Raw genomic sequence first — 15,623 nt, forward strand, 5'->3', positions numbered from 1 at the left:
GAACAGATGCGGAGGTATAACGCGGGGCTCGGGATACTGTTTTGGGCCTTCCGGTCGGAAACGCCAGGTTCGGCACTGAGAAAATAAAAAAGTCACCACCAGCAAAGATGCAAAAACATACAGCAGTGGGGATTCGCTAGTGGTCATCCACCTAAGTACTAATCTATCTTTAGCTGCCCGCAAAATCTCGATCTCGTGAGAGGCCTTCTTGTTGGGCGGCAGTCGAGGACAAGCTCCTGGGCAATCGTAGGGGTCTCAACATACACAGCGAGGTTCAAAATTTGAGATTCTTTATGCTTGAACGTCCGATCGGGAATAGAGGAGCCTGAAAAGGAAGCAATACAAAGCCGGTGTAAGGAAAGCGATTAGAGACATCAAGAGAAGAACAAGCGCGAGAGGGCAGAGTTCGAGAAAAGTGGGCGATCGAAGGGTCCCAGAATCCGGCTCTGAGAGGCCCGTGAGAAGATGATGTTCAAGCGGTAAACCGTAGCTGGGCCTGAGTCTTCTTCCGTCCTAGACTATCAGGCACATCGGTCTTGGAGAGTAGCATAGCCCTCTAGCCACACTGCCTGTCATTAGCCAATCAGGGACGGCAAAGCTAGTGTAGCTGATACAAGTATCATGGTGCACAGCCGCGGCTGCGGATATTATAAATAAATTCTACTTTTGCGACTCTGCCTAATCTTTCAGTCTTTCTCCCGTCGCTGTCTTGTGCCTTGGTACACTGAATGATACTAGTGTGCAGCTGATATTCAAGGACGCTTCCGGCAAGTCCGCTCCTCGCAATCTTGGTGCTAATGCTCAGCTGATTGACATACACGCCGTACTCTCTCAGCCCGTTCTGCGGATAAATCGCTGGACCAGTAGCAATTCACAAGTGTCACAGCTGGAGAATGCATTGCCATCATGGGCTGAACGGCGTTTCCGGAGAGAGAACGCCTTTTCCAAGTGCATTGCGACCAGTACGCCATGGACAGATTTCGCAGTCATAAGACTGTCATTATAAAAAGAAAGACATGTTTCCAAGTTCACAGTATCGATAAGTTGAACACCCGGCCACTTCTATTCATGCATACCTGAAGAACCTTTCACAAAGACTATAATGTTTTTTTTCCATTCTATCATCCTCGGGCTTCTAGCAGCTACATGCAGCTTGCAGAGCGGCGTAGCAGCCCGCGCTCTAACTGTAACGACGAGGTCTACGGACATTACCTGCGGAGGCCAATTCCCAAAAGCAGGCGACGGCTTTGCCCAGCGCCCCGACGGCTGTTCAAGCTGGAGCGACAACCCGAACCAGGTGCGTGACAAGTGGGGGAGTGCAAACTTCGGAGGCGTCTGCGACGAGCACGACCGCTGCTACTACACGATCGGCGCCAACGTCGACGGGTGCAACAGCAACTTCTGCGGTGGCCTCAGAAACGCATGCCGTAAAGCCTATTGCAGGAAGATCCTCGGTGCAACGGTGTGCGAGCCCGTGACCTACGGATCTTGTACGGCGATTGCAGAGACGTATTGCGCTGCAGTCAGATCAATGGCGGCTGGGACATATGCAAAAGCGCAAGACCTTCAAAAAAGATACGACATATGTATCGCGGAGAACGGTGGAATCACCCTGCCGCCGCCTCCAGTGCTGTGTAGTAATGGAAGGCCCGAAGGCGCAACGTGGAAAGAAAGGCCAGACGGCTTGAGATGCACAACCACCTCATATGTTTGCCGCAACGGCAAAATCACCGCGACCGGCTCGTTCCGCGCACCTAACTGCATCGAGCAGGGCTAGCTTCGGAAGGGATGAGGACATCCGAGGAGCGCCTAGACCTTGAGCCAGACCTTCAGCTCGACCTTCAGCTCAAAGTCGAGCTACCCCAGGGTGGACCATGAACTCTGTTTGCATGAACTCTCTTCATTGTTGCCGCAAGTGCCGACGACTGTCTTGTTCCTTCAGCGATGTATACTGTACCACAGTCGCTCCGTGGTTAGAACCGTTCTGTCTGCCTGAACGTATCTTGAGATCCGTTATATCAGTCTTTGCTGTGCCAATCAGTGTGTGGGTGAAGGAAGCACATAAGTACAAGTAGATTACCAAGATCGTGCCTACTTTTGATCGGATTCTGGCTTTTGCAGCTGAATGCGATGGTCCAATTTGATCCTTTCTGGGTTGGAGCTGTACACTTTGCCCCATGGTTAAGCTTCGCACTAGGTTACATAGCGAGGCCGGAACGCCATGCCGCGTCCAACGCCGTCTTTCATAAAGCCTCTCGCCGATTTCACACTCCTCACTCGAAACTCGGCCCCAACATCAGCACACTAAACCTCATTTCTCCACTCCCCGTTTCTTCCTCTCTCTTAAAGAATTTCCTGACCCCCATCTCCAGTGCCCTTTCCGAGAGCATATCCTCTCCCTCCTCCAGCGCCCCTCTCTTTACCGGTCCCTTGCTACCCCCTTCCAGCTCCCACAAACACCCATCCTTCCCCCTTACAAACGCCAGATAGTGCGTATCACCATGCGCATCCACATCAGGCACCGCTGAATCCCCCGTCCTCGCAGCAGCCATATGGGCCGCCTCTAACGCATCGCTATCCTCCAGCACCTTGGCCCTCCTGTCCGGAGTCAGCGGGATGGCTTGCTCTAACAGTTTGTCCAGCTCGCTGCCAGAAGTGATGGATTCACGCTCTACCCCGTTGCACACGCAGTGAAGCAGCCCGATCAGCCCGCACGCATTACCGATGGTTTGCTTGAACCAGATGACGGGCTCGTTGGCCCCGCTGCCGCGGTAGGTTGGAATCGTGGCTTGCTCTTCGTTGTAGGCAGCGAGGTAGGCTGGCGTGGCCGGGAAAACGAAGAGGAGGGCGAGCGCGGGCCGTGAAAGGAATGAGAGGAGGGTTGGGTCTGTAAGGGAGTAGACGTCGTGGAAGGCGAGTGTGGAAGAGAGACCAAGCGCATAGGAGAGCTGGTTCATCACATGCGGGTTACTCTCTGAGGGTCACATAAGCGCATGAATAGAGTGCAGTGGAAAGCCCAATTTCACTGAAGGAATTATTGGTCTTACCAAGCATGATGAACTTCTTTCCTGGTCTCTTGGGCTCATTTACGGGTAGAGGAGTTGAAATCGACATGATGGTGGACAGCCAAAACTCTTAAAACAGCGGCAGTGGGATGTTTTTGTTGATAGTGAGATTGTCTGTGATAATATAGACTCAAACGTGAGTGTTTTAGACTCCTATACATGTTGCATACGCGTATACGCGAATACGCGCATACGCAGTCCTTGTCTTTATCAGCCCGGCTGCCTAATCTAGAAGGCAATTTACCTAGACTAAGCTAAAAGTTCGGCTAACCAACGCGCTTATGCAAGAATCCTTGTAGTTGATCGTCTTGGCTCGAGCTGAAAAAGGAGCTAGTTAGCCGATAAAGTAGTTCGTTAGCTTAGCTAGATGCTTAAATAAGAATACTAGTACTACTATCTATATTATCCCTAATAGGGGTAAATAATAGAGGCTATAGAGACTATAGATATAGTCTAGTATATAGATAGTAAGTGTTTCTCTTATAAAAATCTTATACTTAATTTAGAATAAGAATCTTTATATTCTTATAATATACTTAGTTAAACTACTCTAGTAATATTAATCTATTATTATATCTTACACTATCCCCTATTCCTTAATTAGGATTATACTATATTCTAGTAGCTAGTATTATTATCTAGAGATACACTATATTATATAAGTAAAAAAAAAAGATTTTCTAATATTAGCATTTTGTTTTGCAGCTCAACTATCTCTAAGATGCTTGCGTGCAGCTCCGATAACTCTAGTAGCTTAAAGCTAGCTCCGAGCTGTTAGATTTCACTACTAGCAGCTCTATTATAACCTAGCTAGAAGAGAGTCTTAGTATAGTATTAAGCTATACTATACCTAGCTTATTACTAAGCTAGATATTATAACTCTGCCTTCTTAGTATTCTTTATATATCTATAGATGCCTACTATCTAATAGATAATAGGCTTTAGTCTTTATATATACTACTAGATACTATTTCTTAACTACTATAGAATATATCTTACTACTAGTAATTACCTAGCTCGATACTATTAAGCTACTAGCTACTTATATAAATATATTAACCCACTAGCCTATAGATCTCGCTAAGAGAATTCAGGTTACTAATAAGCTTTAAGCTATTAGATTTTACTACTAGTATCTTGGAGATAGCTCCGAGCTATCCGAGCTATTAGATTTCACTAGTAGCAGCTTAGAGCTAGCTCTAAGCCATTAGATTTCACCACTAGATTCTCAGAGCTATCTTAGAGCTGCTGTCTAGAGTTCCTTAGTTTTCACTCTCTAGCTAGTAGAAGCAGGACAGCTATGTTTTCAAAAACTGAACGGTTCAAACTCATTTTTCTCAAAAGTTTCACGGGCGTATAATGCAAGTAGAGCTGCCTCTACACGTAGTGGTGGTGGTGGTTGATTGAGGCTTGATAGAGCTCGATGGACGGAGTTAGATGGACGGGAGCTTTATGCAGCTTGGCATACGAGGTGGACGAGATAGCTCGAAGTGGACGAGATAGTTTAAGCTGGCGGTAAATCGAGCCATCTCGCGAGCCGCTCGCGAGAAGGATATAGGCTCGGCAGCTCTAAGATCTTAGAGGTAGCTCTAAGACCTTAGAGGTAACAAAAACTTTTGCTAATAAATATATTAGATGTAATAATATTATAAGCGCTATAGACTCTTTATAGCTGTATTTACCTTAGATACTAATATAAATTCAATCTTATATAAATGTAATAGGAGCTAGTCTAGCTTTAGTGGGCTTACTTTAAGTTCTAGAGGTATTAATATCTTATTATACTTAGAAATCGCTATTGTAAGTTACATCTTAACTATTACTACTAATATCTATATCTTTTATTTTTCTACTATACCACTATTTAATATTAATTGCTAGTAGTATAAAGTTTCTTTATCTATTATTCTACTAGATATACTACCGCTATTACTATTCTTATTATTTACTATAATAGAGCACGTTATTTAAGATAGTTAATTTATTACTAAATCTAAAACTAGAACTCTCTAAGAGTTTGCTAATAATGTAGCTAACGATCTAAATCTCTAAAACACTTTTATAGAGCCTTAAGTACTCGAAGTAGATTAGTAAAAAATAAATAGTAAATATTATATATTTACTAGAGTTTAGTTCTATATTCCTATATTAAAGTATTTTAGCTAAATGTTCTTAGATATTACGGGTACGCGAGTAACAATCTATTTAACTATAGTGACTTTCTACTACGCTAGTTATACTATAAAGAGCTTTTAGGAGAGAATTTAACACTTAATAGTAAAGCGCTAATTAATCAACTAACATTATAGAAAGGCTTTTGATCTTAGTAAAGAAGCTTGCAATCAAATAAGTTTTGAGTGTAAGTGCTATTAGTCTCTAGAACGGCTCCGTTAACCACCTAACCGGAAAACTTAGATCTCTAGTAAAAGGACTTGTAGTTCTGTATCCACCTGCTGTAGAGGAGTAGTACTCTGATAGATTTCAGTATTGCTTTGTTAGCAAGCTTTGCTTTGATGCTAGTGGAAAGAGGTCTTGGCACCAAAAACAACGCTCGGATTATACGTAGGTTATGCAGTCTGGTTAAAAGAACCTCACATGGTTGTTAGCGTTGTGTTTTTGTATAGCGTTGACTTCTCTTGTTAATGAACGCACCCTGCACAGGACTGCACTGTGATAATAATTCATAAACTTGAAAATTCAATCACCATTCGGAACAGATTAACTAAGCTCACCGCCCGACAGAATAACGAACACTAGAACTTAAGGAGTTGACTGTAAGATCACGACGTTTATGAGCAGGAAAAAGAGCTACATGTAAGTTTTTTTAGGTTTATCGCACCACGCCGTTGTGATGCACGCTGTTGTGGTGTTCCTGTACGAGACGGAACGCACAATTCTCTCAAAGGGTTAATAAAAAGGATAATGAGAGTTAGCTGCCTTGTAGCGCTTCAGACCGCCCTAGCCGCATTTCCCCTCAATCAAGTCTACACCACGAATTCGCTCACGCACAAAATGGCAGTGTCCTTTAATACGCCAAATTTGTACTTGCGATCCACGTCCTTGTAGCTTTCGCTATCTAGCATCTCTTCAAAATGTGTAATGCTCGGATAGTGCACGATTCCAACCGCTTCCCATCCTCCATGCTTCTCTGCGTCCACCGCACCGATCAGCTTCGCTGCGATGCCTGCGCTTTTGCCGGGCCCTGCAGCAAATGCCGGCACATACCCGCCCATGTAGCGCTCTCTGCCGCCTGGGTTAAAGGCGAGCCAGTTGAGCATCGTCACTGCACGGCGACCATCTGAAGTCGGTGCAAATGAACGGAACCATGAGCGCAGGGCCGGAGTGACGGCAAACTCGAAGTCCTTGTCGCCTGTATCGTCTGCATGATCGCTTTGCTTGCCCTCAGATCCTTTCAGCGGAGGTATGTCTCCTGGTTGCGGGTGCAGTATTCTCTGGTTCATGGCGGGCAAAGAGTCGAGCATCTCGGTAGACACATTGAAAGGTAAAGACCACTGGCCGCGGACGAGACCCTTCAGCGCTTGGGGCAGCGGTTCATTATTGGCGAAGACGATCACGGCGTCCCACGGATGAGGACTTCTGAGTAGCGGATCGACAGTGAGTTTCTCTGGCGCGATAACCCAGTGGTGAGGTGTTGCTACCAGTAATGGCTGAGCGGGTAGCGATGGTATGACGGACAGGAGGGGCTCAATTGAGGGATGAGAGGTGAGGGATAGGAGATGGAGCGTGCAGACTGACATGTTTACGATGAAAGTGAATAGAAGAATGGAAAGATCAGGAGAAGAAGAAAAGCCCGGACAAAACAATACACTTAATGCTTGCGTCCTAAGCGATTCTGCTGCTCACCCTCCGGAACGAATCCTGACCTTGATATCCTTTGCTGTACACCGGCTATCTATAGTCAAGATCGCCATTGTCGATGCATGATTAATATACCCTTACACGGAGTTCGGCGTTTATCTCATGCTGAGATCCTTGCTATCTCCGGTAATGGGGGCGAAGTGTTACGCTGTCGGCGCGCAGAATAGTAAGCCTCAAAAGCCGTGTGATTGATAATGTCTTAAGCTAGTCCTAGAAGGGGTAAATATATCAGCGCTAAGCTGAGCTATGTTTGCCGTGTTTGCGACAACGGTCAACAATCGGCGGGCAGGAGTGATAGCAGGGGCAGGTGCCGCTCGCTGTCAACGCTTGAAGTGCTTGAAGTGTTACGCGCGTAGCGACTAAATAAAGCAGCTATGCTAACTAACCGAGTCGGATGCTAAGGCGGTTAGGTTTCGTGGCAGACTACCTAGCATAGCCGCTTTATTTAGTCGCTACTTGCCCTCAACTCACCCTCTGCTCACCCTCGGGCTGCTCACCCTCTGCTCAGGTGATGCTCGCTCATGCTCAGTCACATTACTCCTCTCCTTGCGAACACGCTGAAATCTCGAGATCGTGTCAAGCAGTCTGCGTAGAAACTCTTACTAGCAGCTCTGTCGGTGCGGCCTACTGTAGCATGCGTAAGTACCGGTCTGAAACTGGTATAACTAGTACAGAGACAAAAGGTCGACCTTCTGGCTCTCCAGGCCAGAAGCTATATTAGCACTGAAAACGGCTTGCTTACTTCTGAATACGTAACCCGGAATCAGCAACCTGCTGCTGCCGCTGCATTGCATGAGGCTGAACACTGTCAATGACTCAGGACAAAATGATTAAGCCGCTGCAAGCTGTGGGAAAATCTTTGTGAGTTGTCTCTCAACCTACCGTTTACGGTTTTCTTTCCTATGTCCTTGTCACCGGGAGGAGTATGGGACGACCAAACAACAGCAACAGCAGACGTGTTGAGATTCTGGCGAAGGTCGCACCATTTCCCTGCGCGTTCCCGGTCAAGAGCTATGGCGCATTCAAGACACAGCTTCTTGATCACCTGAAGTTGACGTAAGCATTCGTTCTCATATTCTATTCTACATAATATTAACTATCCATTCATCGGCTTTATCGAAAGCGGACTGTGTTATTTGACTGGCAACTCCAATACGTCGGAACACTTTAGTGACCGCATCAATCTGCTCAAGTAACAATCCAAGGCCGTGCTTCGTTGTTCCTGAGTTTCGACTGGTAAACATCACGAGCAGGATAAAAGCCTGTGACATATCACCCGGACTACTGTCACGTTGAAGCTTCATTTGACAGGACTGATCTCCTAACTCTTCTTGAAGAAGACTAAGTTGTCGCATTCGGCCACGGAGAACGATGGATCCCTCTTAATAATGATCCCTTAGGATCATTGTCGATGTGATCCTAGCACAAGCCCCCTAATTAAGCTAGCTGGCCTTTGCGACTTCCTCGCAGTCGCAAAAAGTCAGCTAGCTTGTTTGGGCGGTTTGCGCTAGGACCACATCAATACCCCGGATCCACACTGTCTTTGGAGTAGGCCTCGAGGTCGTCGCGCAAGATTTGCCTACGCAAGATCTGCTTGTGCAAGATCTGCTTGTGTAAGACCTGCTTGTGCGCAATCTACCTACGCAAAGGTTGCTTGTGCGAGGTTTGCCCACGCAAGATCTGCTCGTGCGTAACTTGCCGACGCAAGATCTACTTGTGAGAGATCTGCTCACGCAAGACCTACTGGTTGCGAGATCTGTTCCTATAAGGTAAAACTTGTGGCGGCCATAGCTCAGCGGGGCTTCTGCCTAGACTGCCCTCTATTAAACTTTCCATCCCTAGTTCGGATAAATATCACCGAACTTTCCGGAAGTCGGTGATGTTCGTTTTTCCGTAATAGTGGTGGATTAATACGGCACGCGATTGGAGGGTAGCTGGCTTAGCAGAAGGCGAGGTTCATTAAAAAGGCAATAACGTCGGACCACGGGGTATTGCAATCGACCCCCATTTGCAAGCAGCCGTGCCGGATTACTTAATCGGATTATCCGCTAACACTATCTTTATTCTAGAACTTTTCATCAGATTGCCAACATATATTATAAACAGTATAACTAGCAATTGAATAACCACCAGTTCGTATTCCGCCCCAACCTTATGCCAAGAGCTAACATAGAATAGCTTGAACACCGTGTTCAACTCGCGATTAAATCGCTTCGCAGTAGCATGTCAAAGACCAGCAGCAAACTGCGGCTCGAGCCCACGGCCTCTATCCATCGACATTAGGCCGCCAAATAAAGGGCAAACATCAATCGAAAGCCCGCGCGCAGGAGTTTCAACGATACTTAACATCAGGGCATGAGAATGCGCTGAACCAGTATGTCCTGTACCTTATAGACCGCGGTTACCTCCCTCTCCCCCCGAATTGACACTATCCGGCAAATGGCGTACGAAGTCAAGTCAGCTATCTGTATAAGACGATAACTACCTGGGGTAGTAGCTCGATCTAGTGCCTATTAGCATAAAGGCTTCTTTGAAAGGCAGATAGAGCTAAAGCTAAAGTATATAAGAGCCCTTAAGTAGAAGCGCGCGCTAGTAAACAACTATCTGGCTACTGTACTCCACTATTTTAAGGAGTTTTGTAGGGCGATCGCTAAGTACGGCATCAATCACGATTAGTACTATAGTATAGACGAATCTAGCTTCTCGATTAGCGTTACTACTAGCTGCAAGGTCGTCGTTCGTAATACCTCTTAGTAGTTCTTTAAGGTAACACTAAGGCAGCACGAATAGGTATTAGTTATAGAGATTATTAGTAGCGGCAGTAAGAATTATCCTTCCTATACTATTCTCAAGAACAAGGAGTATTAGTAGGCTATAGTTGATGAAGCCAAGAGGCTACTACCTAGTAATAACCTCGGAGTATCTAAAAACGGCTGGATAAACTATTAACACGCTCTCTACTAGATCTAGTACTTCGATAAGGTGACGCGCCCCTCTTAGTAAGAGGACGATAGCTACCTCAAGCGCCTCCTTATAATAGATAGATATAGTATCTATATAACGCCCGATTTTCTTAAATACTATTAGGATTATAGTATTGTACCGTTCTTTCTACCTCTAGCACGATACACCTCCTCTAGCCGCTGGATCTATATATATATTCGGTCCCCTTAAGGTAAGCTACACTGTAGAGCTCGATAACTATATTAGAAGAGGCATTACCGGTATTACGAAGGAGATATTTGTTCGACTCTACGCTAATGCGCGCAAATACACCCTTATAGAGGATAACATTCTCAGCGCGTTTAGTGCGACTAGTCTACTACTACTAGACGAGTAGAAGGTACTAAATAAGCTACCGCTACAGGTAGTTTACCCTTCTACAGCACCTCCCTCCATCCCTTTAACTCCCTCACCTTCCAACAGCGATCCCTCTACTAATTCAGCTGCTGCTAGCTTCTTCTCCCCTCTATCAACTCCTCGAACTAAACGTGCGCGTCTATAATACGTAGATGATATCGAGATAATGTCACTATCTACTAGATAATACCGCGCTGTAGAACTAGTTAAGGTCTTTATAGAGATAGAGACGCAATTAATATTGACATAATAAGAGGTCGAAGAGCTGCTATCTATATAGAAGGAGTAGGACGAGCTAAAGAAGAAGCGAGCGGCATTAAGAGGCAAAAGGAGCTAGTTTAAGGGCGAGCCTATTATAACTCCCGAAATGCTAAAGGAGTGGCGTGACGCAACGAAGATTAAAGATGAGATTAAAGAGCTTAAAGATACAACCCTAAGGTCAAGAGCATCGAGAGGCCGCGCCGTGAGGCTATGAAGGAGTTTAGCAAGCGATGGAGAGGTAAGGGCAATTTGAAGCTGATGAGGGAGGTAAAGGGTAGAGAGCTTGCTGCTCTACAGGCTACCTGGACAAATGAGGCTGATTTGATGGAGGCAAAGGAGCGCCTGGTGATGGCAAAGCTAAAGAAGCCTAAGGGCAGCGAGGATGATACTCAGAATAACACGCAGGAAAGTATTGAGGGCACTAGCAGTTAGATGGGGGTCAGTCAAGCTAGCAGCACTCAGCCGGAGGTCCCTCCAGACGGCGGCGACGACGTTCAGCTTCAAGATGGTAATGAGGATAGCGATACAGAGCTCGAGAGGCTGTTCTTGAGGCCACCGGACGATGACGGCAGCGAGGGCAGTGAGGGGGGCAGCGATGACGATAATGTGATGCTGGAGGAGCGGTGCTAAGGCTTTTGCTACACCTTCTACGTCACCACTAATATAGACAGTCTGCATAGAGCGTTCTAGCTTCAATTTGACCGTTTTTGATGAATTATATGTCATGCGATTTATAGACACTATTCGACATCAATATCTCCAAAAATTACTATGGGAGCGCCATACAAATTGGTGGGGAACGAGGTGCGGCAGAATCTTGATGTTCTGCTTATTGATACGCGCTTGCAAATGGGGTCGATTGCAATACCCCGTGGTCGACGTTATGTTGAGCGTCAATCAACAACTCAACTCCTCTTTAGTATCTCTCACTATTAACCTTCCGCATGCAATCGTGCCTGTTAGTATACCTTAATCCTCCGACTGATCGGCGTGCATCGGCGAGGATAAGGCATAGTCTGCGTTGTGGACCATAGAGGAAGACCTATGGGCGCTACTACGGGTGTGAGGGAAGTCGGAAGTGAGAGCTGTGGCTTAGGATTTTGACTCGGTGCATGCGTTAACTATGTGACCCTTCGCTTAGTGAACTAGCGATCTTATACCAACCCACTAGCTGCATAGTCGCAGACGTGCCTGTTTTCCTTTTATAGAAGATTCGGCGAGTTTCCTTAAGGCTAAGAGATAGAAGGAAACGCTTTTTATTAACTCTAATCCACCTTACATTAGCGTCCTCCGAGTCCTAGCGTAATAGAAACCTAGTGTCTTAAAAGTTAGTTTTAGCCTCTTCTTAATACTATTATCGCTTTTATATTAGGTGTTCACTCTATACTAGCGCCTCCTACCCCTAAAAGCTAGTTTCAGCTCCCTCTTACCGCTTAGTATTACCTTTACGCTAGCGTCTCCTATATATTAATATTCTAAAAGCCTGTTTCCGCTCTCTCTTAACGCTAGTATTTACTTAATACTAGCGCTATTTATACGCTAGTATCTTCCACGTGTCTTAGAAATAGACTCTAAGATACTAGCGTTTCTATTACGCTAGAGTAGAGTGAACGAGCCTCTATAAATAGATTAAAAAGCTTAAGATAGTATACTTAATAGTATAGTAGTGCAGAAGATTTATTATATATAAGTTAGTATAGATAGAGTGCAATAGATTTTAAGGTTCTTTAAGTAAGTAGAGAGAAGTTAACTACTAGTTATACTATAGTATTAAGTAGTATTACCCTTATTCTATATACCGCGTAGCCTTATATAATCTATTAATATAGCCCTATTACTACCTTAATAGTTCTATCTTAATACTTTATCTTTATAGATGTATATAATCTACTTACCTAAGTCTATACTTAAACCTCTCACCTATAATATTTTAGTAACTATACTAGGAGGCTTATAAGATAATATATAAGTATGCAATTTACGGTTAAGAGCTATTATAAGGATTAGAATTTATATTAAGATTAATATATAGGCTATAGATATATTATAGTAAGAGACTACTAACACTATAAACTCTAAGAACTTTACTAGATATAGAGTATTAATAAATAGAATAATAATTAGAGAGAGGACTCTCTTAGTTTAGTATTATAATATAGATATTAATTTAACCTTAAGAGGACTATCACGATGCAGGAAGGCTTAATACTAGAACTTGATTTATTAGAGTAACATACAAGACGTTACACGAGGTTGGAAGGTGTAGGAAGGAAAATAGGTAGAAAACTCTATAAGTGGATCACGTAACTTAGTCACGTGACCCTAAAATAACTAAAGATCTAAACGCTAAAGAACACTAAGTCTAAACTATAACAGCAGCTCCCCCCTAAGGGCTGAGTTCCTATAAGGCGTCTAAGTTAGGATTGTATTCTAATTTAGTATTAGTATCCTTACTTGAATCTATAGGAGACGAGGAGCGGCTGCGGGCCTTAAGCTTTAACTAATAAGCTTGGCCAGGCTTGTTCAGGTAGCGTGTAAAGAAACGATTAACTTCTATAGGGGCTGTTAGTATATAGTGTAAGGGGTTCTAGGAGTCTTTATCTAAGCCGATCTAGTCTATAAGTATCTTAAAACGACCGCGATAGTTTTAGGAGTTAAGAACTCGGTTCACGCCCTATACGTCTTCCGCGGAGGTTCCTAATCGGAGGAAGGGAGACGGTAGAGCTTGTCCTAGTAGCAGGTTGTTAGCGGAGGGCCGGATTAGCGAGGTATAAAATATAGGGTGGTAGTGCTAGGACTAAGAAATCTCTAGGCGGTAGCTATATATACTAACGATTTCGGTAACGCGGAAGGGGCTATAGTACTTATTTAAGAGCTTCTAGAGTGGGTAGCCCGATTATAAGTTGCGTGTATCTAGGTATATACTATCGCCGACTTAGTATTTTAGTATAGGGGCTCGGCGGCGGTTAGTAGCATCCTTATAGGTGGCTTAAGCTAGGCGCATCTACTCCTTTAGTTTCTAAGTGATAACCGTTATCTTATTATAGAATCAGGCTGCTCCTTCGCGGTCTAATTTAGCAGGCAGGTCTATAGTGGGGACTCGAGGCTCTAAGCTAAAGAGAGGGTGTTAACTATAGTTAGCGAGGAATAGTGAGACTTATATAGTCTCTAATACGTAGTTATTATACGCGAACTCCACGTACGGTAGCTAGTCCACCTAGTCGTCCTATAGGAACGCTATATATGCACGTAGGTATTACTCTAGAACTACATTAGCGTTCTCGGTCTAGCCGTCGGTCTTAGGGTGATAGGCTATAGAGAGGTCGTGCTGGATGCCTAGCTGGAGGTATAGTTTCTTCTAGAACTAGCTAATAAATTAGCTCCCTCGATCTAAGACGATAGACCTAGGAATACCGTAATACTTCTAAATATAATAAAAGAAGAGCGCTGTGGTAGTTAGTATATTCATTTTACTATAAGGAATAAAGTGCTGCATCTTAGAGAGGCGATCCACGACTATAAGGATGTTCTCGTATAAGTTTCCTTAGTGGTCCTTACTCTTAGGGAGTTTAATAATAAAGTCGAGGGAGATATTGGACTAGCGCTAATCTAGTATAGGTAGGGGCTTTAATAAGCCGTAGTAGCGGTCCCGCGAGACCTTTATACAAGCGTAGGTAGGATAGTTACGAATGAACTAGCAGACATCTTGCGTCATCCTAGGCTACTAGTAGGAGCGTGCTAGAATGTCGAATGTCTTTACCCTTCTAGGATATCTAATAGCTGGGGGTAAGTGCGCCTCGCGTAGGGCGCGTGTCCTAACCTAGTAAGAGTCTAGTAGGAATTAGCGATCTTGGTAGATGATTCGGTTATTCTCTTTATAGACTTTAGATAGCGGGAAGCTCTTAAGCGTGCGGGTGCCTTATTATAGGCAGGTTAAGACCTCTTAAGCTTACTTATCGGACGTGTAGGCGGAATTGATATCCTAGTCTAGCGTAGTTTTAGGAATTTCATCTAGTACTTTAATTGTGTCTAGCTAGATTGCTAGTAGGTCTTCTTTATCTTTAGTGTCTTGCGGAGGGTTAGCGGGGGTGGTAGAGAATCTAGTTGTTACGACCTTATAGGATAGGACCGGCGCCGCCGGCATAAGGCCGAATAATAGCTAGTATAGGCTAGCCACCACGTGACTGCTAGCTACTGCTAGTAGGAGGGACCACGTGATTAGAAATGGATAGTAAGGCTAGTAGAGAATAGTAGTGCTAGCACGGCTAGCCACAGCTAGCTATAAATAGCACTAGGTAGTATATAGGAGACACTATTCTTATTTATTAGAACGGTGTGCTTAACTTAAATAAGAATCTAGCATTCTTTATAACTTAATTTAATCTCACTACGTGATATTAACCCTCACCTTATTAACTATATCTTGGCACTATTCCCTACCTCCTTAATTAGGACCCTAACTATTACAGTAACCTTTATTATCTTATAATAGCACCTTGTTACACTTTAAGCACCACCTTTATAGAACACCTAAGATTAACACGCTAATATATCTACTATAGAATCGACCACCGGACCTATAAGGGGATAGGCACCCCTACTACCCCTAGCACTAAAACCAATTAAAGTAAAGGTACCGGATGAGTATAGTGGAGAGCGTAATAAACTCGACTTATAGCTACTTTAATGCGACCTATATATCTAGTATAACTAGGACTATTTCTAGGAAGAAAATAAAGTAATATTCGTTATTACCTATCTAAGGGGACGAGTATTTAAGTGGATCTAGCCGCATTTTAAAGATTTCCTTAAGAATGATGAACGCAACTGGTCCTAGGAAATAATAGAACTATTTACTAATATACTCTTGTTTAAAGTAAAGATATGATAAGTATTTAGAGATATTAATGCGGTATATACTACGGAAAGAGAACTAATAAACTTAACCTAGAAGGGGTTAGTAGCTAACTACGCTACCTAGTTCTAATTAGTAGCGTCTAATACCTTATAGGATGAGATAGCTTTAACCGCGTAGTACTACCGAGGATTAAAAGAGAA

At 44.1% G+C, this 15,623-nt stretch overlaps 3 protein-coding genes across 3 annotated transcripts; 1 reads left to right on the forward strand and 2 right to left on the reverse strand.

Annotated features, from left to right (window-relative positions):
* Positions 1–1,102: 1,102 nt before the first annotated feature.
* W97_01802 (uncharacterized protein) lies at positions 1,103–1,777 on the forward strand (the record flags this gene model as incomplete). The annotated part of the gene is made up of 1 exon (XM_007779705.1): positions 1,103–1,777. One exon carries the CDS (start codon positions 1,103–1,105, stop codon positions 1,775–1,777), a length of 675 nt encoding a protein of 224 aa, XP_007777895.1.
* Positions 1,778–2,273: 496 nt separating this feature from the next.
* On the reverse strand, positions 2,274–3,114 carry W97_01803 (uncharacterized protein; the record flags this gene model as incomplete). The annotated part of the gene is made up of 2 exons (XM_007779706.1): positions 2,274–2,974; positions 3,048–3,114. The coding sequence occupies 2 exons, from the start codon at positions 3,112–3,114 to the stop codon at positions 2,274–2,276; spliced, it is 768 nt and encodes a 255-aa protein (XP_007777896.1).
* Positions 3,115–6,049: 2,935 nt separating this feature from the next.
* W97_01804 (uncharacterized protein) lies at positions 6,050–6,823 on the reverse strand (the record flags this gene model as incomplete). Its single annotated transcript, XM_007779707.1, has 1 exon — positions 6,050–6,823. One exon carries the CDS (start codon positions 6,821–6,823, stop codon positions 6,050–6,052), a length of 774 nt encoding a protein of 257 aa, XP_007777897.1.
* Between the last annotated feature and the right edge of the window lie 8,800 nt (positions 6,824–15,623).

This window comes from Coniosporium apollinis, assembly GCF_000281105.1.
Source record: "Coniosporium apollinis CBS 100218 chromosome Unknown supercont1.6, whole genome shotgun sequence".
NCBI lineage: Eukaryota > Fungi > Ascomycota > Dothideomycetes > Coniosporium > Coniosporium apollinis.